At 33.1% G+C, this 26,386-nt stretch overlaps 1 protein-coding gene and 1 pseudogene across 1 annotated transcript; both read right to left on the bottom strand.

Annotated features, from left to right (window-relative positions):
* Positions 1 to 934: 934 nt before the first annotated feature.
* LOC144843786 (integrin beta-6-like) lies at positions 935 to 26,302 on the bottom strand. The gene is made up of 24 exons (XM_078700730.1): positions 26,108 to 26,302; positions 20,810 to 20,904; positions 19,644 to 19,729; positions 19,070 to 19,171; positions 18,537 to 18,618; positions 17,207 to 17,338; positions 16,826 to 16,922; positions 15,545 to 15,653; positions 12,426 to 12,512; positions 11,662 to 11,745; positions 10,366 to 10,443; positions 9,559 to 9,666; positions 9,066 to 9,158; positions 8,749 to 8,936; positions 7,883 to 7,961; positions 7,237 to 7,376; positions 6,473 to 6,542; positions 5,975 to 6,041; positions 5,492 to 5,592; positions 4,461 to 4,559; positions 3,721 to 3,862; positions 3,494 to 3,598; positions 2,865 to 3,046; positions 935 to 2,637 (listed from the first exon to the last, which is right to left on the bottom strand). The coding sequence occupies exons 2-24, from the start codon at positions 20,886 to 20,888 to the stop codon at positions 2,575 to 2,577; spliced, it is 2,373 nt and encodes a 790-aa protein (XP_078556856.1). The 5' UTR covers positions 20,889 to 20,904; positions 26,108 to 26,302; the 3' UTR covers positions 935 to 2,574.
* LOC144843955 (5S ribosomal RNA) lies at positions 5,054 to 5,171 on the bottom strand (annotated as a pseudogene).
* Positions 26,303 to 26,386: the final 84 nt, after the last annotated feature.

Raw genomic sequence — 26,386 nt, 5'->3', positions numbered from 1 at the left:
GGCGGTAATAAATATCAGGTTGCTGCTTTGATCGAATAGAATGGCATCAATAGTTTAAAGGATGCATGAGAATTTTATACAAAATAATCTTCATATCAACAAATAATGTTATTTTTAGATTGAGCATCCACTTTGTTAATTAGTTGACAACAATAGGCAACCTTATTGTATATTAGATTCAACTGTTCAGGCTTACGCAGTGGAGTTATTAATTTGATACCTCCATTCTCAAGCACTATACACTCTCCATGGTAACCAATAGGCACTGCTACTAATAACAATCACCATAGCACTTAATATGTTTATTACTTCTTTAAGATAACAATAGAAAATTACTGGCTGTTATTTTTTTGGATTAATTTTTTATCATGATACATCTAAATTGTATTAGTACGAGAAAATAGTATGTTGGGTAGATTTGAGAAAAAAGGTGTTATATACACTTTTTGATTCATTAAATTTAATATAATTTGAGGCTGTGAAATTCCTCCTAGCAATGTTTTCTACATTCTCTGACCCACTATCTCAATAGTTTTCATAATTTAAATCATGATTGTAAACATAAAACAAACAAACAAGTATTCTGTATTTAGCTACATACAATTTACAACTATTAAATGGAATGAAATTGCATATTTTTGTACATAAAAATAATGATTAGTCTCTGTTACTACACTAAATTCTACTTAAATTACCAAAAATATATAGCAGACCCCTTTTCCCTGGACACTGTCTCAGAGGAATTACCCAGAGTTCCATGGTTACCCAGAGTTCCATGGTTACCCAGAGTTCCATGGTTACCCAGATTCCATGGTTACTCAGAGTTCCATGGTTACCCATAATTCCATGGTTAGCCAGAGTTCCAATGGTGCCTGTCATAGAAGATTTCTTCCAGTCATTTCCCCATTAATGTATGCTTCGTGTTTCAAATATTTTCTTTTTTATTTATTAGACATTATCACTGAGAGAAAGGTCACAAAGTAAATAAATGTTTACATTGTTAAAAAAAAAACAAACAAAAAAAAACTCAACAAATATATTATTTACAATTCTTAGAAAAACATGTAACAAAATCGTTTTTTTTTTACTGCACATTATGTTATTCAAAAATGAAAAAATATAGTTAAATGTTTTGAGTTCCATTTGACAAGATGCGACAATAAGCATTGCAAAGAACAAACCATTTTCTGTTATAACTTTACATCGCTTAATATGTAATATACAAATTTCATAAATTTGTATCTGTAGTTGCGATAGTTATCACCATGGCAATTTGTTAGTATCCATTGAGTTCATTAATTACAACCTATTTATTTTTCGCAATGTTTTGTCCCTTAACAATGATCTTGCATTTGATAGTGCCACAAATTGCAATGAAAACCAGTCATTAACTATTTTGAACTTGAACTACAAGAAAGACAATTTTTTAATGATATAAACAAACTTCTTGAAAATGACAATATTTATGTCAGTGGTTACTTGATGATCCTTAATATAATAAATAATCTCAGAAATTAGACACCACTTTGTTTACATATTGTATCAAACAATATGATTTTAGTTTTCAATTGTCATTGTACTACTACTTTGGTACACCCCTATTAAAGATGTATTTGTCCCTAAAAACATGTAACGAAGATCAGACTTTGAATAGGCCATTTTGTAGTTTTAACAAAGTTAATCACTTAAAAAATAATGTTTTCACTTATAAAATGACAAATAAATGGTTAAATTCAATTCAACCAAAAACCCAATCGCTGGCAATTTTACTATTTTTGTCTTTAAATTACAGTTTTTTCAGGTACATAATTTTTTTTTCACTCCAATTTTTGGTCGAAGTGAATGACTATTACAGTATGTGACATTAAAATTGCATATTCAACAAATTTTTTTCAGGGGACAATATATCTTTAAGGAAACACTTTACCATCAATTGATTAAACAAGAGGTACTGTGCCTTGTCTTTTGAAAATCATAGGTGTGCTACAAATTGCACTCCTCAATACATTCAGGGGTGCTATAGGTGTGCTGTTTGTATTTTCGTGTGTAGAAGTTTACCAAATTAAGGCGTGTTGTAAATCGCACTCCTCAAGGGCAGTTTGGGAGTGTGTTAGGTGAGTGATCGCACTCACTCGCCTTAAAAGACAAGGCCTGCTGTGTATGTTTTAACACTACAACTATCCCCCTATTCAGGGGACACCCTATTACATTGTTTGGTCCAGAAGGTGTCCCCTTAATAGATGTTCTATTGTACTGTATCCTTGATTTATTTTGGCTAGGAATGCATTTGATGGATTCCTGTTTACTGATTACGTATTATGTTCCCTCGGAGAGTAGAACATTAGAAACTCTAATACAGAATTAACATCAACTTTTAGGTTGCAACCATGGGCTGGTGGCAGCAGACATCAAACAAACGGTATTTGGATATTGACAATAAATTAGCATCAAGTACGAGTAGTACCGGATTAATTCATCTAGAATCTAGAATTTTCCAGAGGTGAGCATAGGATTAAACTTTATATAATTTGTAGTCAAATGTATACTGTGTGTAGGCCCCTACTGTATTTTATCTTATTGTCCATACATAGGATTTTTGTAGGATGTCGTAGATGATTTAAACAAAGGATTTTCGCCCTGTAATAGATAAAAGAAATAAATACGTTATTTTTTTGAAGTTTTCTCTGTACTGTACAGTATCTCCATATATGGCATATTTCCAGTATCGTAACAAATTATTGTTGTTGTTGACCGTATGCAGTATCATAGGCAAATTCAATGAAACAGTGTCACGTATGTATTACATGTGACATTGTTTCATAGCATTTGCCTGTGATACTGCAAAGTATTTGAAAGTTGCTCACCGTTTCCTTAGTACTTTTGTTGAGTTCTTTTTCAAACCTTGCATATTCTCTTCTGTCATATATAAATGTCAGCATTCTCCAGATGAACAAGGCAGCTAATCCTGCCAGTAAAATACCAAGGATAATCCCCAGCACCAGGAAAATTATATTTTCTATACTTTCAAATATTTTTTCTTGGCAATCTAGAAAATCCAGAAAATAATATGTACATTTTTCATTGAACAACAATTGTGTTTAACTTAACTTAAGCTCTGTCTACATTATCAAGCTTGTTTGATGTTCCAAATATGGTAGTGATATGACATCATCATGTTATGTACGTCCATATATGGGCACATTACATAAAGTTTGATAGTGTAGAAATAGCTTTAGAAACTTCAATCAATCTTAATCTTAATGTTTGGTGATTATTTACAGTAGGCCTAGTGATAAAGCCAACTCTCTCCAATACTGGGCTCTTTGAAAACCGAAAACTCTCCGAAAACCAGACTTTTCTTGAGGTCCAAAATGTCCCAAATTCATTTTACCATTAGAAATTTATTCAGAATACCAGAATTTCCAGAAAACCAGACATATTAGGTCAGCCCAATGGTTTTGGGAGAGTTTGGGTAAGCCAAAGTACTACTTACATCGTCTGCTGTTAATAATGATGTACGTTGCCGTGTTGTTTGTTACGATGATGAACGCAAATCGGCAATTGTCTTCATCCACATATTCACATGTTTTGTTTAAATCTGAAATGAAAAGGAAGCCATTTTTAAAGTTTTTACTATATTTCATTAGTTCCATCAGTGACTCTGTAATATGTCTTTTCTATTCTATTTAATAGTGTAGACAAGGCTATATATTTACTCACCTAAATTATATGTAGAGTTTTCATAATTTTCATCCACAATGATGACATATTGTTTGCATTTGTTTGGACATTTCGATCCATCGCCGTTTACCGTACAAGCGATGCAATCTCGCTTTTCATCACACAGTGCTTCAAAACATGTCTGTTAAAGATGTATTATTCATGTTTACAATTATTTGGATTTTATTTGTTTGTTGTATGTAATATTTGAAAGCTTAATTTTGTTGTTTTGAATCGGAAATCAAAGTTGATGCCATAAAAAAAAGAAAAAAAAAATCCTTTGGCCTTGTGTAGCAGTCTTCAATTTTGGAATAAACTTATATCACTATTTGACATTGTTTTACTTTTGAAATTACATACAACAAACAATTAAATATCCAAATAATAGTAAACATGATGTTAGCATGTACTTTATAACTTTTTATAATATCAACTACTACCGGGAGTATGACCATCTGACTCTACTAGTGTATAAAGCCGATTTTCAACTAGGCGGATTTATTCGCGTGAATCGAAAGCATCAGTTTATACGCATGCGTTGAGAGGGATTTGGAAGATGGAAGCATGAATACGCATGCGTATAAGCTGACGCTTTCGATTCGCGTGAACAAATTCACCTAGTGGAAAATCGGCTTTAAGTTTCTTGTACATTTTGTAGGGTGTAGGGTGGGTTACTAAATTTACACACTACAACTCCTTGGCCATAAATGTTAATAAATTTGTAATGTAGTTTTACTTACATATTCATCGCATAGCTCGCATGTTGGTCCGTCGTAGGCCGAGTCTGGGGAACATGTGCATTTCCCACATTTACAAGTTCCGTATCCATTACACTCTTTCTACATATTTATACAAAATACAGAACAATAGTAAATGCGAGAAATACTAACTCGCTTTCTCCTTTACTACCAAGTAAAAATTTTTTATATCATACGCATCCAACTCGCCAATTACAGGATGGATAATTTATAATCTATCGTGGATATTAAACTAAGTCTCATTTGAGGTACTAGGTCAGAATTGAGGCAAGCACGTTAACCACCAAGCTACAGCTCCACTACATTTCTACCTTCGTACCTCAATTCATATATGGCCGACTTCTATCGTAAACGATAATGTCAATTAGTCTTACATTCATCTGAATGATGACTAAGCCAGGACTGTTTAAAGCACCTTTGGCTGGTCCCAACATTGACCAAGGGCTTCTCTCGTCCAGTGCCCACTTTAACCAGAGGAGAGGCATAAGCCAATACGTCTGAGGCAGATATTACATGCAGGGGCTGCCATAAGAGTCAGCAGTGCTGATTTCAAATGCCTAATGGGACCCCAGCTCCATATACAGCACCCGGTATTCCTAGATGGTCTCCCATCCAAGCTTTAACCGGGCCCAACGTTGCTTAACTTCGGTGATCTGACGAGAACCGGTGTTTCAACGTGGTAAGGCCGTTTCAACGTGGTGTACCTCAATTCAATTCACATTTATTTAGCATAATGTACAACAGTATTGTAATTGTTTGTACTACTGTGGAGGAGCTTTGCATCAGGGTGTTGAGTAAATTGGTCAGATGTTTTTGTTTGTTTCGAGACTTCTGTAAAGGGTTTTCAAATTCAAATTGTTTGATGTATCTATTAATAACTAAGTCTCTGCTGAGCAATGTATAATGTTGCATGCAGGGCCCCAATGAAAACCAGTTTAAAACTGTTTGAGCTACGACATTGAGAAATGTAATAATAATAATACTAATGATCACATTGTAAAACCTAGGCCTACCCCATTAGCAGCAATACATCCATCGTTAGGAGGACAACTACAGTCGTCGCCTGTGTACCCAGGCTCACATACACATTCATTGCATTCACATCTACCATATTCTATGTAACAAATGTAAAATATTAATTTTTATTTAAGGCCGTTCCGCCTCATAATCTTCTGACTTTTCCGCCTCGGCCGCTCTGCTTATTTTCTGCTGTGAAGTTTCTCCAAAGTGTTCTGTCAGATGCTATGTTCTGTATTTTCTGTAGGTCCGTCCGCAGCTCTAAATTTTGTTGGTAGTGTGATCTGATAATATTAGTGCTTTCAAGTCCCTTTTCAATGTTATTAGAATAGTGCACACTGGTCTCCTTTTGAATTGGGTTTGGTAGTTATTGCCATTTTATTTGCCAGAGCCGGACTGGAGCAGGGGTGAAAGACGTTTAAATCTGGTATAAATTGGCATCATTCATTTTTTTTTTGAGAAATAAAAATGGTATTTACCTCCACACATGCTGCCTTCATATATTGGGCAGGTTGTACTGCTACATTGACAAAACTCACCAGTAAGCTAGAAAATTAAATGTACAGCATGGTAACTAAAACAGTTAAATCAACAATACCGTTTACAGCTAATTGTATATTCTCACCATTTTATGCACAACAATATACCATTCATATCATTTGTTTCATGGCAAACCTACTACATTTTTACTCTAGCCCTAATGCTGGGTTCCCATTAGAGACACAACACAAGGACATAATGCAACAATTTGCCTCTAGTGGCAACCAAGCCTAAAGCTCTGTCTATACTATCAAACCCAAATGTGTGATGTGCCCAAATATGGAAGTGATGTGCTCAAATATGTTTGATAGTGTAGACAGAGCTTAAGTCCAATTTGAGGAGTTTGAAATGTGGCTCACATAAGCTAGAAGAAAAGAAATATAGAAAATAGGTTGAAAAAAAAAAGGAAAATAAAAAAGAAAATAGGTTGAACTTACACCTTCATTGCAAAGGCATTTACCACAAATGCAGGTACCCTTACTTGAACAGGCAATGCTATCTCCGTCCCTTTAAGATAAAAGAAGAGTGTTAATTAAATTAATACAAAGTATCGGTACTATATAATAATAATAAATATTTTAAAATTTAAATCCAGACTTCCAAAGTATTTTTTTTTATATATTTTATTTCATTTTTATTCCATAAAATTGTGTAAGGTAAGGCCTTAATACAACCATCAAAGGTGGTACACGTGTTACACTGTATCACAGGATTTGTCTATGATACTGGACACATTATAGATACAGTACTCCTCTACTAATAATGAACTGCAGTATTTGTTTATGTACAGTATGTATCTATGGTGGAAACACAGGCTAGTGACTGTATTCACCAATCACACTTAAGTAAGATTTCTCCATTAAATATTAAGTATTTCACTTAACTCCGTAAATATCTTAAGTATTTCCCTTAAGTTGTATTCATTTAGATAGGAGATTTTTTTTATTTTAAGTGTATTTCCCTTAGCCTAAAGCTCTGTCTACACTATCAAACTAGTTTGACAAAAAATGTGATTTGCCCAAATATAGTAGTGATATGTTTAAATATGGTGGTGATATAGATCATCATGTCCATATATGGACGCATCACATTTTTTTGTCACACAAAGTTTGATAGTGTAGACAGAGCTTAAGTGTGATTGGTGAATACGGCCACTGGTCCCAAGTGGGATCTGCGTATGACAAACATTGTAAAAACTTACGCAATACATTCATCGTTGAGGACAGAGTTGCCTTCATCTAAGCTGCATTCACACTCTTGTCCATATCTACCAGCGTTGCATTTACACACCCCACACACATTTGTTCCGTTCCCATAAGTACACTGTGATGCGCTAAGGCTCTGTTGTTATAACATTTAAAAACGAATTTATAATGAATGCCTTATTTTGTTTCTTTATTAACCAGGGACAAATGTAAAAGGATGTTCATCTTTGAAGGACAGAAAATTGAAATATAAACACATGCATTGCAAATTATGCAAATAGCCTGACACCCTGGTATTTAACTGACCAATCACAGCACACAAGTTTTAATTTAACATATGAAACTAGTTGTTTTGACCTTTATGAAAACAATAATTTCAAGAGATTAAAATGATTGCAACTTGTAAAGCTCTGTTTACACTATCAAACTTTGTGTGACAAAAAAATGTGATGTGCCCATATATGGACACGATGATGTATATCACAACCATATTTGAGCATATCACCACTATATTTGGGCACATCACTACCATATTTGGGAACATCACACTTTTTTTTTGTCAAACTAGTTCGATAGTGTAGTTTAGACAGAGCTTTATAAATTGTAAAATATGTAATGTAGTGTGAAAGGGATGTAACTTACAGGAGCACAGTTACAATCACAAAGTGTTTGCACACGAACTACCACTTCCTCATTAAATCCATCTGGTTTTACAGTAAATCTGAAACAAAAAAACAAAACAATCATTAATGGGTGTGTTATATGTATTTCCTGTTTGTTCAATCAATCAAAACTAACCAATACATATCATAACAATAAATCAATACACATTAATATCACAGAGTAGTTTTGATAGTATTTCAAAATTGTTTTACTTATTCAATAGCAATTAGCATAATAGGAAGTCGTATTTAAATAAGTGCAACTGTTGAATAAGTGCCACTGTTGAATAAGTACCATTAATGAATAAGTGCAACTGTAACTATTGCTGGTGATTATGTGTAACTGTTTAATAAGTACAACTCTTAAATTAAGTACTTCTGTTGAATATGTGTAACTGTTGAATAAGTGCAACTGTTGAATAAGTATGCTGTTGAATAAGTGAAACTGATGAATAAGTAATGCTTTTAAATAAATGTAACTGTTGAAATAAGTACTGTTGTTGAATAAGTGCAACTGTTGAATAAGTATGCTGTTGAATAAGTGAAACTGATGAATAAGTAATGCTTTTAAATAAATGTAACTGTTGAAATAAGTACTGTTGTTGAATAAGTGCAACTGTGTACTGTTGAGTATGAATTGAATATATAAATATTTGTACCGGCCTGCACATTAACTATTCCTCATTATGGGTAAACTAGAGGATGGTGTTATAATACAGTATTGCTTGGGATTTATCATTTTGTAATTTTAAATGGTTTGTTATGTATTCATAAGTGTGACAAAAATGGTCTAAAAACCTTAGCCAGTGAGTAAGCATACCAGTAAAACTTCATGTCTATCATTACCTTTGTTCTCCAGAAAAGCAATTTTGGTTAGTAACGCTAACTTCCAGTTTAAAGGTCACAGATTCTTGACTTGCAACACTCAGACATTGTCTTGAATTGGTTGTAACCGTGTTACCACAGTAAGATGTATATTTAACTTTAAGTGGTGATGCTGCCGTATCATCCATTCTCACTTCTGATGTAATTTGCTGAGAATATGAAACAAAATTTGCATAAATCTCATTTTTTTGTCACACAAAATTTGCTTTAGTTAGGTTGTCAATCATCGTAAATTGAGAATGATGAAATGGTTAGAGTGTGAATTGGATGTTACTTACTTCATAACTACTCCTTACAAGCTGAACGATGTTTGAGGAATCTGTAGCTAGTTCAGCTACTTTACCACTTTCAAAGAACTCTTTCACAAGACTCTGACAAAATTAGAACATTTAAATGCATTATAATTACAGTAGAACCAACTATTATTATCACACTTGACAAAAAAATGTGATGTGCCCATATATGGACATGATGATGTCATATCACAACCATATATGGGCTTATCACTGCCATATTTGGGCACATCACACTTTTTTTGTCAAACTAGTTTGTTAGTGTAGACAGAGCATTAAAGAGACACCCTTGTGCCCTACAAAGTTTCCTCTTAATAGTGGTGTTCTCTTGATATGGATTAATTGGCCATAGTAAAAAGTAAAATTATAAGTTACATTCGTGTGAATTAAATTGTAATTATATTTTGAAATTCCTTTCCGCTAAATTAGTCTTTACAATCAATTAGGTGATTTTGAAGAAGGATGTACCATTTATTACCTTGTAAAATGGTATGTCGTCGTAGAATTGTCCTCTAGATATTGCAAATATTGGAATTATGTTTTGTTTCTTCATTTTGCTGCTGATGTGTCCTATCGATGGATAGTCCTGCAATAAAATAATATTAAATTATTAATATTTAATGAATTACTCATAGTGATTTTCTAAAATTGAGTGCTTCACAGAATGAAAACCTGAAGAGGAGTTAACTTACTTAAAAGGTGTGTTTATTAACCAACGTTCAATTTATACTAAAGTCATGGCACGATACCGGTCTGGCGCCGGCAAATAAATTCAATGTTTCGTTTTCATGACAGCACTCCACAAAACTGAACATTGACGTTTTGATTTGCCGGCGCTGGACCGGATCCGTTCCGGCACAGGTGTGAAATACCCTTTAGTTATGTAGTGGCGCTGTATTGGCCTGTGACAGGATTTGAACCAAAAATCAATAAAGCATAACAACCACCAAGCCACCGTGCCACTACTTAATGTCCAAATGGTATATGCCATGTCATGAAATACACATTATCATGTCTGCTATCAGATTCAGATTTAATTTGATTTGCCAATTTAAAATGGAAATAGTATGAGTACATTTTATATTAATAAAATTATTACTATATAAAAATACTTGAAATATATTATTTTAAAACAATCAATATTTAAAAACAGACATAGAATACCACAGGGATACAATATTTTAAAAGCAACATATAAGAACATCATGTCTGCATTCAATATTCCATGAAGTAAGCATTGAAAATTATAAATTGTAGGCCTATAATATTGTGACTGAGATTTTACCATTATTGTGGCTGTAGTGTAGTAACCATTACGATCCAAGTGGCATTCTCCATCATTTGGTGTAGATGCTTTTCCAATCTAAAAACAAATTAATAGACATATAATTTTACAAAATATCCATTAGTAGACTAAAGAGATTACAGAAAAATACAATGTATCAAAAATAGTTAATATTTAAATTGATATCTAACATTTAGTTAATAGATATAATATATATCAAATAGTAGTTTATTATTTTATTTTATCTGCCAAAAGTGGAGCATGTCGCACACCAAACTCTACCGCTTGATTCTCCACCCTCTTATTACACCTGTCATTGCAAATATTGATAAATAGAAATAGGAAAATGGTAATACATGGATCATATTCTACTGCAGTTACTGCAGTAACCACTTATTTTAATGCTATATCATGATTTACAGTAATTGTACAAACAGTTTTATTATGTATACCACTTTCCTATTAATGTATTTCCACTTTTATATTTATCATTCATATGATTTTAGTTAGTTTCAATGCATATTAAACTTGCAGTGATTGTATAAACAGGTTTAAGAATAAACAAATGTAGTTACTGCAGTAACTGCAGTAGTATAAATTTGACATGGTTCCTTAGTAAAATGTTGAACCATAATACTAATAGTTTATTTATGCTCTTGACTTTGTGTTCATGATTGACTCCTCCCATGACATCATGACCAAAGGTGGCTTCAAATGAGTCACCCTCAAATGGTTTTGAGTAATATGCTTTCACTTGTACAGGACATAAATTAAGTTTGTACTTAAACATCCCATCCACCATTTGTATGAAACAGTAGGGTATAGCTTTATGCACATATTTTAACCTGTATAGTTTTCTAGGCATTTTGAGATTTTAAATAGATTTTTTAATCACTTTTTTAAAGATGTATTGACCCCCTGAAAAAAATAATTCTTAAAATTGTTATGCTATTTTAATGTCACCTAATGGTTATCCACTTTGACCAAAAATTGGATTGAAGAAAGAAATTATTAACCTTAAAATAAAATGTAATTGAAAGTAAAAAGTCGGAAGTCAATCGGTTTTTGGTTAAATTTAACTGTTTATTTAAGTGAAATCATTGTTTTATATTGTTTCATAATAACTTCATTAAAACTGCAAAATGGGCGATGAAAAGGTTTTTTTTCATGAACAATTGTGAATGGAAACTAGCTATAGAAGAGCATTGTTTCTGATAGATGTGATAGACAAAATGAGACAAGCTAAATTATACAACAATAATTGTGAGCTTCGAAACTTAATTATTTATCACTTACCTTTCCATCGAGAGCGATATGAAAGTCAGCATCACTCATGTAAATAATGAAATGACGGGCTTCCTCACGCCAACCAATTTCTCTCTACGTAATAAAATCGTAAAAGTTATAATGAAACACACAACACAAAATATTAAGTACATATTTGGCATGGTTTAAAGTAGTTTAAACTCTGTGACACAGATAATCAGTTATATCCAATTAAAACTAATTTTTTTTGTACTCGGATATGACAAAAACACATACTAAATATGTAATATATGAAGGACTAATTAATAATTGCAGAAACAGCACAGAACTTGTAAGTTATGTTTATGCTGTCAAAAGTTATGTCGCAATCCTGTAGTGTCCATGACGCAAACATATCCGGCACCTACAGTCACAATAAAATATTTTTTTTTACACTTTTTTGTTAAATACCTAAATATAAGCAATAATTCAACCAAAAAATGAAATGTTTTCACAGATTTGTTACTAGATATATCAATCCAAACTTTCTAAAGTGTAATGTCTGTGACTAAAAAATACTGTGGAATGCCCCTATATTAAATCCATAGGCAGGGTCCTACAATTGCAGTACAAAAGATAGGAGATTAGTTACATACAGCACTTTATTCTAACAAACTTTTAGGCCATGTTCAATGGCAGAAGCAGAATAGTAGTAGTATTGTATGGAGAGAGTGCATAATCTGTTTGAGCTTTAGCCTATTCTCAATCCTGGTTATTTTTCATTGATGACAGAATAAATATTATTATTATTGTACCTTGCACACAGTAGCCTGCATGAGACCATCTAGGCCTCCCTCGGGTCTGTCTGAACTCAGTGATTTGGTTACATCTGAGAGTAATGCCTGAAAAATAACATTTAATTAATAATTATTAACCTAGGTTGATTAGCTTAGTGATGGAAGAACATGGTGCAATGTTTAAGATAAACAATGTTTAAGATAAATAATGTTTAAGATAAATAATGTTTAAGAATGTCACTATAGTAGAGCCCGTCCTTTGAGACATTCCTATTAAGAGGATACTTTCCTGTGAATTGAACAAGAGGCAATATACAGTATGTTTAATGGTTGGATCCGGTAGGTGTCCTCTTAATTATAAATATTCCCTATTGTGATTGCCAAAATTGATTTATTTTTACTCAAATTGTTATGTTTTATCTAAGACAACAATTGCCTTAGGTTTTATAGTATACGTTATAACCCTGTTGTAAAGCTCTGTCTACATTATCAAAGTTTTTGTGACAAAAAAAATGTGATGTGCCCATATATGGACATGATGATGTTGTATCACTACCATATTTGGGCATATCACTACCATATTTGTTTGTCAAACTAGTTTGATAGAGTAGACAGAGCTTTACACTCCTATTCAGAAGACACCTCTCTAAAGAAATGAAGGTGAGCAATATTATGCTTTAATACCCTATTAAAGGGACACTTTGTTTGGTCCTAAAGGTGTCCCTTTAATAGGGGTTCTGCTATAGTGGTAATACCTAATCCATACCATGTGATAGAGATTAATGCTCTGTGGTTTTTTATGATTTATACTTTATACACAGCTAGTCACGTATGCTAGTAAAATTATACTTGCAACCGTCTTTATCATACATTACAATATTTTATGCATGTAATTAACCTTTGACCCATAATCGTGCAATTTAATGAATATCTTGTGTAAATCCTTCCAAGATTTCTTTGTAATTATGAAATAAAATGATTAGTAAATGATAATCTTTTAGAATATTATATAGCTTGCATTATGCTCTATTTGAATAGCAGTGTTATTGTTATTCAAATCCTAGTCTTATTTTATTTTATTAGGACATGTTTAAATTGTGGTCTTATTAAATAAAGAGAACTATGTTTAAAATATGAATGAAATTGTTTGCAGGGAGGAGGTGTTGAAGACGAGAAGGAGGGGAAAAGAAATGTAAAGATAATGTGAGTCAGCTCTGTCTACACTATCAAACTAGTTTGACAAAAAAACTGTGATGTGCCCAAATATGGTAGTGATATGCTTAAATATGGTAGTGATTGACATCACTATGTCCATATATGGAGAAAAGTTGTGTTTTTGAAACGAGAATTTTAACTTTTATGAATCCTCTTGTATCTTAATGTTTGAATGTCGTCTGTATATTTTATATTGTTTTTAAGAGGGCCTCTTCAAGTCAGCTGTACTGCTGTAGTACAGCTGTTAGAGCTACTCTTGTAAAACAAAGTTACATAAATAAATAAATAGCACTAATATTTCAATATTGTACCAAGAAAAATGTAAATTACCACAGATATTACTGTAGATAAGATTCACAACAAGATTATACAGAAAAGGAAATAAGTGGTAATTAAAACCAATACTAATCTATGACCTCAGCCAATAAACCATAAGGAAAAATTCATAATTTCATTATTAGTCATACACTAGTAGTATATAATTAGAAATGTGATATGTAAATGATTCATCTATAATACTTTACTGAGAAATATATGTCATGTGAAATTTATACTGGTTATTACTACTAATTTTAAATTATATACATTTGCTGAGTAATAAATTAATATTAACATTTAACACTTATACTGTACATTTTTATGTAAACTGTATACCATGAGTGGAAGATACGCCTAACCTGAATGTACACTATAAACTGATATGATTGCAGATGTAATAGCCACAGAAAATGGAAGCATTCAACCCGTAAATAAGCAAGCTAGGGAATTTTGTAGATTTAGATATTGGGGGTGGGGGTGGGGAAGAGTAGGGGTGAGCAAGAGTAGAGATGGGGAAGAGTAGGGGTGGGAAAGCGTAGTGATAGGGAAGACTGGGTAGGGCTAGGAGGAGTAGAGGTGTGGAAGGAGTAGGGATGAGCAAGAGTAGGAGTGGGAAAGCGTAGTGATGGGAAGACTGGGTATATCAAAGAGGAGTTGGGGTGAGCAAGAGTAGGGGTGGGAAAGCGTAGTGATTGGAAGACTGGGTATATCAAAGAGGAGTAGGAGTGAGCAAGAGTAGGGATGGGGTTAGAGTGTACTGTAGCTTTAGGCATGAGGTTTAGATGGACACCAAACCAGTAGTATATTCATTCCAACTGCAATACTATTTTTATATAGTACATTTCTTTGTTGTTTTGATTGGAGTTTTATCCATTTGATTCCCATTGTTCTTCCTGTTTTGTTCATCAAAATTTATGATTGAATGAATGAATGAATGACCAACCAACCATTATGTAATACAAAATGTATTAATTTTAGGTGTGGCTATATGCATTGAATGCAATGAGACTAGGAATTATAATAATACAATAATATAATAACCACAATGGTATAATATTTATATTTTATAATACCATATTAAGTACTTACTAACATTCTTTGCCGATGAGACTTTGCCATGAAGATTTAAAGAAGGTGAAATTATATATCTACTGGTACTATAATGTTATATTACTGTTAGCCAATGCATTAGTGCTGCCACATAGAGAACACTAATATTTCTATGGTATCAACAATATCATTGGTTAGACCAAGGCAATCCTGTCTTGGTTAAATTATATTATAAATTATTATATATATTAAGAATATCATGAGTTTTAATCCCAACTTAAAATGTACTGTATCTAGAAAAATCCTGTAATACAGCATCACATGTGTTTCACATGTATCGCCTAGTATCACAGACTACAACTTAACCTAAACTTACATGATACAGGAATCATGTGATACAAATGACGTGCTGTATTATGGTATTTGCCTATGATACTGTGAGGCAAATATTGTATGTTGAGATACAGCGCTGATATTCGGCTAGAAAAGTATATTGTTTGTTACAACCCACCGTCTTGGGGTATACATGACTTAATACTTTATATATACCTTACCTGAAACATGTTAGTGCTTTGTGAAAGAGGAAAGATATTCCTAAATCCATATGGCTTGTCACACACATCATTTCGAAGACTAGTTAAGTATATACACGGATTTTGATTTCTATTATCCAAAATAAAACACAAAAAGATCAATCATTTTTACCATACAGAATTTATATAATGTATTACAAACAGTATTGTATGTGCCCCTTCTCTGTTCAAATCGCCCTCATGTACGTGATTTTTTGTTCAAATTTGAATTTAAATAAACATATAATTCGTTCTTTCTTAAGCTCTTTTTACACTACTAGTTTGACAAGTGCCCAAATATGGTAGTGATATGCCCAAATATGGTGGTGATATGACATCAATCATCATGTCTATATATGGGCACATCACATTTGTTGTCACATAAAATTTAATAGTGTTGATAGAGCTTTGCACATGCATGTAGGTTGCATAGACTTGTAGTTCAAATTTGAATTAAGATTTTTTTTTAAGAGTGGGGCAAGTTTAGGAGGTTTTGACAAAGGATTGAATGTACAAGATTTTATTAGACTACGGAGAAACGTAAATCAACTTTCAACAAAGAATTTCGCCATAATTAACATAAAGCTTGGTTCCCACTAGGACGTAAGCGCAACGCAAGGGACCAATCACGACGCGATCATCCGAACTGTCGCTTGTGCACATTGGTCCGCTGTGTTGCGTGTACGCCCTTACTGTTCCAAGTCTGATTTATCTACAACAATTGTACACAATTGTAGAGTAGAACCATGTTGTATCCCTCTTCATTAAAAATAAAATATCTACTTTAGATTTTAAAGATTAAAATTGGTATTTCCTTTGAGATTAATAATAATAAATTGAATTATGAGTCATAGGTTACAATAATGTAGTACACAGGATGTAACAAAAACATGCATCATAACAAATCCGTTATTGTCTATAAGTTATAGGCCGTAACAGTAAAACATTCATTTGAGCTTTAATATTCATTGTATACGCATCATAGACAAGAGATTGTCTTTTTTTATTTATTGTTATTCCAGTCGGCATTCCTATTGTCTGATGATTCGCGCCAAAATGTTGATATTTTTACCATAATCACGTCGAATCGCCGTCTAGAATCTAGATTAACACGTCATTGAAGCCTGGTCCCCACTAGAGACGCAACGCAAGGACGTAAACGCAACGCAAGCAAGTTGACCATCACAAGCCATTGTTCGAATAACCCATCGCTTGTAATTGGTCAACAACAGATACAATATTCATGAAAACTCGTTTACTTACTGTAGATATAATTCGCGAATAAACGGGGATACTGTTTTATCCACGAACGAACCAAATCCAAGCTGGAAGTCTGTGGTTATCATTTGCATAGCATTTGCTGGAAAAATAATCATAATTTAGTAAATGAATTATTAACATTACATATTAATATAACAACGCTTTACCTATTTCATTTTAAGCCTGTTAAACCATTAACTAATTTAATTCGCACGAATCGAGCATTCTGATTGGTTACGCATTTTAACACGTCACAAAAATTAGATGCCGATAATTATTAATACTCATGCGCATTAATATTTCATCTGCTTTTTGCAACCAATCAGAGTTCAGGGATGTGCAATATAAGCGCGAGCAGGTTATATTTTATCATTAGAAACTTACCTAAATCGACAATAACTTTTCGCATGGTTTCGAGATCATCGTTCATAGAATGGGAGAGATCCATGACAAAGTACATATCAACTGGATAGTCACGTGACGGCCTCACTGTCACGTTAAAGTAAGCTGGTTGGCCTATGAAAATAAAAAAAAAAACATTCAGTTACTCTGATGTGATTCATGGGCGGATCTAATGCCCCACCCTTCTAAATGTTGCTTGATTATACATTAACCACCCCTTTATTGGGGTCTAGTAAGAGCTCCACCGTGAGAAAAATCAGTCGAAACTGTCAGTAGGCCTAGTTATTCAAATCCTTTTAGTTGCCAATTAGCAATGTTAAGAAGAGACCAGGACTTAGCTTATCGTTATATGCAACGATCAGTTTACGGAACTTACTCAAATCTGATTGAATACTATTACAGGAGTCATTGCGCATGTTTTGCAGAGCGTGCACAGAATGAGTCGACGAAAGGTCGCTAGTACTGTAGCAAAAGAGTTTTGCATCCTAAAACAACTTTCGTACACTTTGTAAATTTGCATTACTTGAAACTTCAATTTGGAAAACGAAGATTGATTTAATAATTGTACTTTGTCTAAACTAACATATTATTCAAAGTATGTGCTGTCTGAACACGACACATATAACAAAACAAACACCACTCAGTGCAATTCGCGTTCATTAAACAATAAAAACAACACTTAAAATGTAAAAATATAGTCTTTAGGGTGAAGCGTTTTCCGATGATTCTTAACAAAGGAAAACAGATTGATGGTTTCCTGTCTGTCGTCAGATAACTTTAACAAATTGTCGATTATTAGAATAAGTGAATTGTCTAGTCTAGATAAATCTAGTCTATTACAGATGACGAAGTTATAAGTTCATGAACAGTTTCTTAAACCAGGGAATTTTACTCTTTCGCATGGTCTTACAAACTACAGTGGGAAGATCCAAATTAAATAGTTTTAAAATTTTAAAACATTAAGCTTGGTCCCCTTTGAAACGTAATTTGACCAATCACGACGCGATGGATCGTTAGAACTGTCGCTTGTGATTGGTTAACTCACTTACGTTGCTCCTACATCGTTGCGTTGCGTCCAAGTGGGAACCTAGACTACTAGCCCGTAATTAGTAAAGATAAATATTTTGGCACATATGGATGGCTTTCATACGTGTGATATAACACTCGCATTTTCAGACACAACTCGAAACGTCGACAGTCGACGGTCGACTGGTGGACTAACATAAAAAAGACAATAACAAACACAGACTTGGGGGTAAGTCTAGTGGGAACCATACAAACTTAAACAATATAGTGGTTCCATAAAACGTACCTGGCCTTATTGCTAGAAGAACTTCTTGCGGACTGACTTGGATCGGACCAACATTATTAATCTTATCTTGTACAGCCATATTCTACAAATAAAATGCATAATTAGTAATATCACTGTTGCAATATAATACAACCATTTTTTTTTGTGAAGACACTATTTTAGTTTCATGACCCTCATTTGACCTTTGATGTCATGAATATCTTTTTCAAAATAATTTATGTAATATTCAACTAGAATATAATAATAAAAATTACATGAAGGAGCTGAAAAGTTATTAATAAGTCATGATAAAACCTGTTTAATTATGTAGAAACAGCTCAAAAGTGTTTATTATTTAAATTTTTATCAATTCTAAGTTAATAGTGTTAACTATTTTTATCTCAGCTATTGACACAATTCGCTTCTCAAATGTTGCTTTTGAGTAAATTGAGTATTTAAATATTGATAATCTAGGTTTTAAACCGTGTTTCGACGTAATATTAGTAAAAGATAAATATTTGGCATATATGGCGTTTCATACGTATGATACTTACTACTATAGGATATACATCTCGTGTCGTCGGGTTCTGTATATCTGCTCTAAAACAGTATAATTCAATGTTAGCTACGGTATCACATCTGGATCGGGAATAAGTCTAAAACCAAAGAAATGTGAACATTATGCCTAATCAGAATATATCACATTTGGAGTATGATGTAATCAATAGAATATTGAATATAAGCTTTAAATCAATAAACGGATTCGATCGATTAATTAATTTCAACGATTTATTGATCGGATTCATATCGATGATTTTACGAAACGATTGATTGATCGAATTCTCAATTTTTCGATTAATCAATTGAAATAATTATTGATAAGTTGGTAAATGATTGATTCATTTATCGATTATTTTACGAAACGATTGATTGATCAATTATTTGTCGATTAATCGATTGAATGATTATTGATAAGTTGGTAAATGATTGATTCATTTATCGATTATCTTACGAAACGATTGATTGATAATTATTTCTCAATTTTTCGATTAATCGATTGAAATGATTATTGATAAGTTGGTAACATTGAATAATTGATTTGTTTATATTGATTATTGATATACTTACAGTTGATGAACACCAAGCACACAATGCCGACGATTGTAAACATTCAGTACACGTTGACGAACTGGAACATGATACTAAATTGCTTTCTGAAAAATCAAATAACAAACATACTTTATGTGTGGGAGGGATAGGTGGGGATGGGGGGTAGAGCTACACGTCTGTAGTGAGTCTATTGTTCTTTCCAATTCGATCACAGTCAATATATGTCGTTTGTAACATAAAGACACTTATAGTAGTATATAGACAACACGTTTGAATGAAGAAGTTAAGCGCTGTCGATACGTAGGCTTACTACAGACTTTCAGACAGATTTTAGTATTAATTAAGTATTTAAAAAAAATCATTAATTAACACGTGTAGGCCTATAATTAGATCTTTGATACGGGAACATCGCTTTTAATTTAGACTTCACGGTCATTCATCGACGATTCTTTCTTTTTAATTATAAATAATAGTTCATGGTTACGTTACCACCTGTCTATATAATCAATACGCAAAACAATTATTTTAGAAGTTTAGGCCTAGGCCTACTGTAAAGCATGGTTAAGGTCATGGTTGGGGTTGGGCCTACGTGTTTCACCGCATTTCCTGCAAAGTATAACACTATTTATTTACTACTGCGGATTGTAACCCGTGTTTTGACAGTAAGCATATTGTTGCTTAAAGGTGTTATGTTATGAGTTATAGTTTCCTTTGACTTCCTTCCTTTACTTCCTCATCCTGTTTTAAAATAATGTAAGGTGATAATCTGGTACGTAGGCCTACTACTAATCATGTTTTTTGCAGCAGTGGTAAAGGCAACGATGAAGACATGGTGAAACATGACGAGAAACCGGACGGTGGATAGCGACGGCAGTGGTGATAAAGAAGGTAATCAGGACAAGGTGGATAGCGACGGCAGTAATAAAGGTGAAGACGACAACCGTGGTGACGTAGATGGAGGAACCAGTACGGTGGATAGCAACGGCAGTGGTGATAAAGAAAGTGAAGACGACAGCCGAGGTGACGACGACACGACGGCAGTGGTGAGTTAAAGAAGACGGCGGTAAAGACGGGAGCCTGTACCGTAAATGGTTCAAGATAACTTGATGGGGGTTGGTAACCAAATCTTGACGAGCTTGATGATGACGTCACCACCATACACGCGCTCAACATTCAATACTTACTTTTTGATTGGACAGTCACTGACGATAACAGCAAAACCATTATAACTATTGCTAGGTGTAATACTAAATAGGACGCCATTATTCGTTGTTTGGACCTGTTGAATAAAAAAACATATAATGTCAGAAATATTATGAGAAAATAGTAGTCGCAGACAATAAGAAAAACTAAATTTATACAGTAAAAGCTCTGTCTACACCATCAGCCTTTATGTGACAAAAAATGGGATGTGCCCATATATGGACATGATGATGTCATATCACTACCATATTTGGGTACATCACACTTTATTTGTCAAACTAGTTTGATAGTGTAGACAGAGCTTTAAGAAGAATGAGCATATGAACATTACATTTTGTTAGAAATGTCCCTTTTATTCAAATATTAGATTGAAGTATTCATTATAAATCAAATACTATTTTTGTTGTACTTTCGTAGGAAACTAAAGCAGGGAACCAAGGCGGCTGCCAACGCTTTGATCCTCATGACATCTTCCATGATATCGATCTTAACTATGGCAACTTTAGGTCACCAGAGACCGCAACATTGTTGCTAGAAAGCTATTACTTCGATGATTTGACTTTCTATTGTTGCCCTACTGATGAAAAAGGACATAGAGAGTGAAGAATTCTAATGTTCGTAGATCAGGATCTTGTGCGTGTGTAAATTAGTTTTGTAGAGATATTGTATCGGCCTAATTGAACTGAATTACTTCTTTAAAACGAGAGTTTAAAAGTTAATGTATATAAAGTGTCCTTGAGTAGTTCCTCATTATTGTGCTCCTCTGCTATGCTCTGGAACATGGCTTTTATTCTTATGGAAGTCGTTAGAAATAACACAGCTTTTCGACATTATCGGAAGAAGAATACAAAAGCTTAAAGGATAATAGTGTTGAGTCTCCTTGACATGTGTTAAACAATAATATAATCCCGCTCCATAGATTCTGAACTGACTTTAGTAATTATTTTAGCTTGTAGGTACAGTATTATGGTATTATGGTATTAAAATCCGATGTCCGGGTTATATTCTTGGGTTTCAATTGTCGGCACAAACGTGGTTAATTACCGATTTAAAACACTTGCTTTTTCACATCAAGATATAATAATATCAGGTACTATTTGAAATCATTTAAATCATTTAATTCAAAACATTTAAACATCCGGTGGCAACAGGTAGCTTTTTATAGATATATAGGAAACTTTTCAAGTCTAAATTGTAAATAGTGTAAACGAAACACACCTTACACAGCAAGCATTGTGTGGAACCTGTACTTTTTGAAATAATATATTATTATTAGTTAATTAGTTATACTTAAAGATGTATTGTCCCCAAAAGCATGAAAAATGAAGATTAAATTAAATCAAATAGGTTAGTTAATCACTTCCGTATAAAAAAAATGTTTTTCACTCACAAATAACATACAGTAATAAATGGTTAAATTCAACCAAACATCTGGCAATTCGACCCTAAATTACAGTTTTTCAGGTAAATAAATTTAGTTGACGTCCAACTTTTGGTCAAACAAAGTGGATAACTATTGTGTGACATTAAAATGGCATATTCAACAAAAACAATTTTAAAAATAATTTTTCAGGGGACAATATACATCTTTAAAGATATCTTTTCACAGAAACATTATGAGATATTTTTCGAACTATTCAGTTCAATTCAATTCAAAGAACATTTATTATTAAATATAAATAAAGTAAATAAATTAATTTAACAATAAAGAAATAAAAATTTAATATAATACCAGTAGATAAAAGTTTTAAAAAAAAGTAAAAAATGATGAACAGAAGTACAGCTGCAGGAGGGCATAGACCGAATATGATGACAAAATGAATAATAAAAGCTAGCAAGTTTATGCATTAGATCGTAAGATCATGATGCATTACATGACAGAGCTGGCTATCTAGACTCTCACCTGATACTAAACATTATTAATTAGCAACATTAGCTTGCCTTTATTAGTGCAAAGTACAACATCCATCATTATTACCTGTTTTGTTTTCAATGTGACCTTTCGGGCCATGTCACTCGAGACTATACGCGTACGCGTAAAACATCATTCTGTGCATGCTCATTATTATGTTTATGATGAGCGTACGTAGGAATGACTTTTTCACTCGACAGCTGTAAGTTCGAGTGACACGCCTTGAAAGCAATTGTTGCTATTTCAATACGAATGATATTGTTCTAGTTAACAAAAGGCCTATATTAATTTAGTTTCGAAATGATTAAAACTCTGAATAATTGGTATTTAATTCATAACGATTCAATCTTGGAATAATATTCAGTATATTCAATCCACGTTTCCTCATTTACCAATTTACATTAAATATTTTAAGATTTCCGATACTACTAATACTACAATAGTTATGGTTATTTCTTTACAACCACCGATCTAAACAGACACCAGACATCCTCTTAATAAATAACAACCCCCTTAGGCACCATATGTTTTAACATTGACCGAAACTCAACAAATTAGATTTTTAACAGTTAATTCAAGTTTGTCAAAATTCGTGTTAGAAACAATCTGTCGGGTGTTAACAGACTACTAACAAGGCTGTTCAATTCATTTGTAATAATAATAATTTTACTGGGCCAGATTTTTGCCATACTCTGACGTAATTATACTTTATGCAAGTACACATTGAGAACAAAATGAAATGATTTTCGGGTGGGACTCGAACCCACGACCTCCAGATCCCTGACGAAAAGCAATAATTTTCTGTCGAGTAGAGTTGGCTAGCACTGTATGCATTAAACAACCAAGGCGTTGCCTGCCACACCCCTCTAACTTATACACGAAAGTCATTTTATAGATGAAGGTGTCCCCTTAATATTACTGTATTGCACCATGGGCCCAGCTACTTTGGCGTTATTTCATAAGAGGTTAATAAATTATTTCCGTCAAAAAACAACATAATTCGTTACCGAACCATAACTGTTTCTATCACTTTTGTACACTGTAACCTTCACGGTTCTATCTGTAAACGGCCGCCGGAAACAATATGATTTACTCTAATTACTCCGTACTCTAATTTCTACTTGTAAGTACAATACACTATCCCTGGTGTAAAATCAACTTTATCCAGATTTGGTTAAGGTCTACACAAATCCTTCAAGCGTGGTATCATTTCCGTTCTTATTGTATACTTTAGCTTAACTTACAATTTCACCGATAGTGCTGCTGCAAATGACAACAGGCTCATTTTGATAAAACAGGCTAAATTTCACTTTGAAGAAAATATTATGTCTATCATACCAGTATAAGTAAGAATATTGATTCCTAGTCCCGGTTCATGAATTGACTTTCCTCCCAGTTAAAACATTTATGAATACAGTGGGCCAATTGTAATAAATAATCATTGTAATTATAATAATTATAATATTGATAATACTATAGTATACGTATGTTTTTCTATATATACCATGACGTGATTGGTGATAAGAGAAGTTTTATTTAGCTGTATATACTGCGTTAATTTGTCGTTTCTTCTGATAACATGTCTTTACCTTTTCATTTGTTAATATAATTTATTATAGCGATTGCTTGGGCACTTAAGGCTTGACTCCCACCTTTGGACGCAGCCCAACTACGTAGGCGCAACGCAAGTGAGTTGACCAATCACAAACCGACAGTTCAGATAATCCAATGCTTGTGATTGGTCAAATTAATTGCGGTGCGCTTATGTCAATAAAATGTAACTCTTCGCTTTCCAAAAAAAAAAAAAAAAATAATAATAAAAATAGATTTAGAAGCCATGATTGATTTTATTTTATAAATGCATCGAATATCGAGGGTTTTTGCTTTTGTTATCAGTCCCTCGAATTTGCCTTTTTAGCCGATAGTAAATGTAGGCCTAACAGCAATACCGTAACAGCATGAAGTAAGGGAATCAAACCATATCCATGCTTCTGATTGAGTAAAACGGTAAAACCATACAAAACTGGTTGACAGATATTTGACACCGATGACAAATAGTACTTTCAAAAGAATTTTGTCGTTAAATCGACTTAAAATACCGTAATCACCACAATAATAAAAACTAAGAAAATAGCCCCGAAGCGTGAAGTGTTATAGCCAATGTAGCCAGCAAGACAGAATGACCCTAATGATCAGCTGATGCTGGATGGACCACCCTCATAACATATTGTTGAAATAAAATAAATAAAAATAAAAACAATATGTGATATTATATTATGTACTTTGAACTACACTACCCAGTTATATCATTTCCTTTCAGCTGAGGGGAGCGGGTAGGGCCTAATCATCGTGGCAAAGATCAGACCACTCCTTTACCGGTAATCGAGTGGTCTATTGTTCTTCACAACCGTTTTCAAGCCTATACATACTGTTACATAAAATCAATCACTGAAGATTAACAAATAAAGTTCGAAATAATATTGAATCATTGTGGTTTGTCCCACTTTGGTCGGAAATTCGTTCTAATAATAATAAATTTAGACATTACCTCAAAATTTAAGTTTAATACGGAGGTGGTATTTTGTTTAAATTATCATTGTTTACTGATAAAATCAATTATGGTGGTGTTACTGGTAGCTTTAACGTTTAACTGAAGAAGACCAATGGAACAAATAAAAAAAATGATAACAACTCGGTCTTCTATTGTTATAAGAATACCAATGCTAACAAAGGAAATGAAGCAGACAATTGATTTACAATAAAGAAGAATTTGCGGGCTTTTTATCGTATTTACAGTCTTGATATTTTATATTTTAAATATGAAACTATGTAAAAATATATATAATATATGGAAATTTCGTTTTACCCTGTGAAATATAATGTATTAATGTTTATTATTATTAATTATTTCTGACTTTTATATATTACATTCTTGATAAAATTAAAAAATATTTGTTTCTCGTTTTCGGCCTCTAACTTTCATACGCTAGTACCGTATAATATGTAAGGGCTAATTATGTTGTTATATAATTTTAGCAAAGATGTATACACCTCCATGGATAGTATACGTACCTGCCTCTGTGATATTATCTGAGAGATGTAGAAAATAAGTCTTCCTATTTTACATTGATTGAATATGTAACGTTTTAATAAACAATTCCATTGGCATATAGCCTAATGTATTAAAAACAGGCTACAATTCTTCTAACCTGGATACGATTAAAATTAATGAACAACAACTACTAATGACGTAGGTGTGTTCGCTAAGATCGTTCTTCTTGTGCTGAATATAAAGTAAAAACTAATCCAATTCCTGTATGAATGTTCAAGCAGTCTAGATCAATTAAGAAAAAAAACACGATTTTACCTTCCGACGACAACACCGTTCACTTCTGAACGCCTTCAACACATGCGTAATATAATCCGAATCGTAGGCCTATGGAATGAATAAAATACACGAATGCTGTCCACACACCGGCGTAATTACAAATGATTACGAGGCAAGATTGTGTATTTTAAATAAGGAAGCGCGCTATAAGATAGTATCTCCGGCTGCTTTCAATACATCGACAGAAGCGGACATGACAAATTCATAGATTGTTCAATATCAGGATTTTTTTTCGTAACGCTTCACTGGTTTTGCCGG

Source organism: Antedon bifida, chromosome 5 (genome assembly GCF_963402885.1).
Source record: "Antedon bifida chromosome 5, ecAntBifi1.1, whole genome shotgun sequence".
In the NCBI taxonomy this organism is placed as follows: Eukaryota; Metazoa; Echinodermata; class Crinoidea; order Comatulida; family Antedonidae; genus Antedon; species Antedon bifida.
The sequence above is the reverse complement of the archived record's forward strand: the minus strand, read 5'-3'. Positions and strand labels throughout refer to the sequence as shown.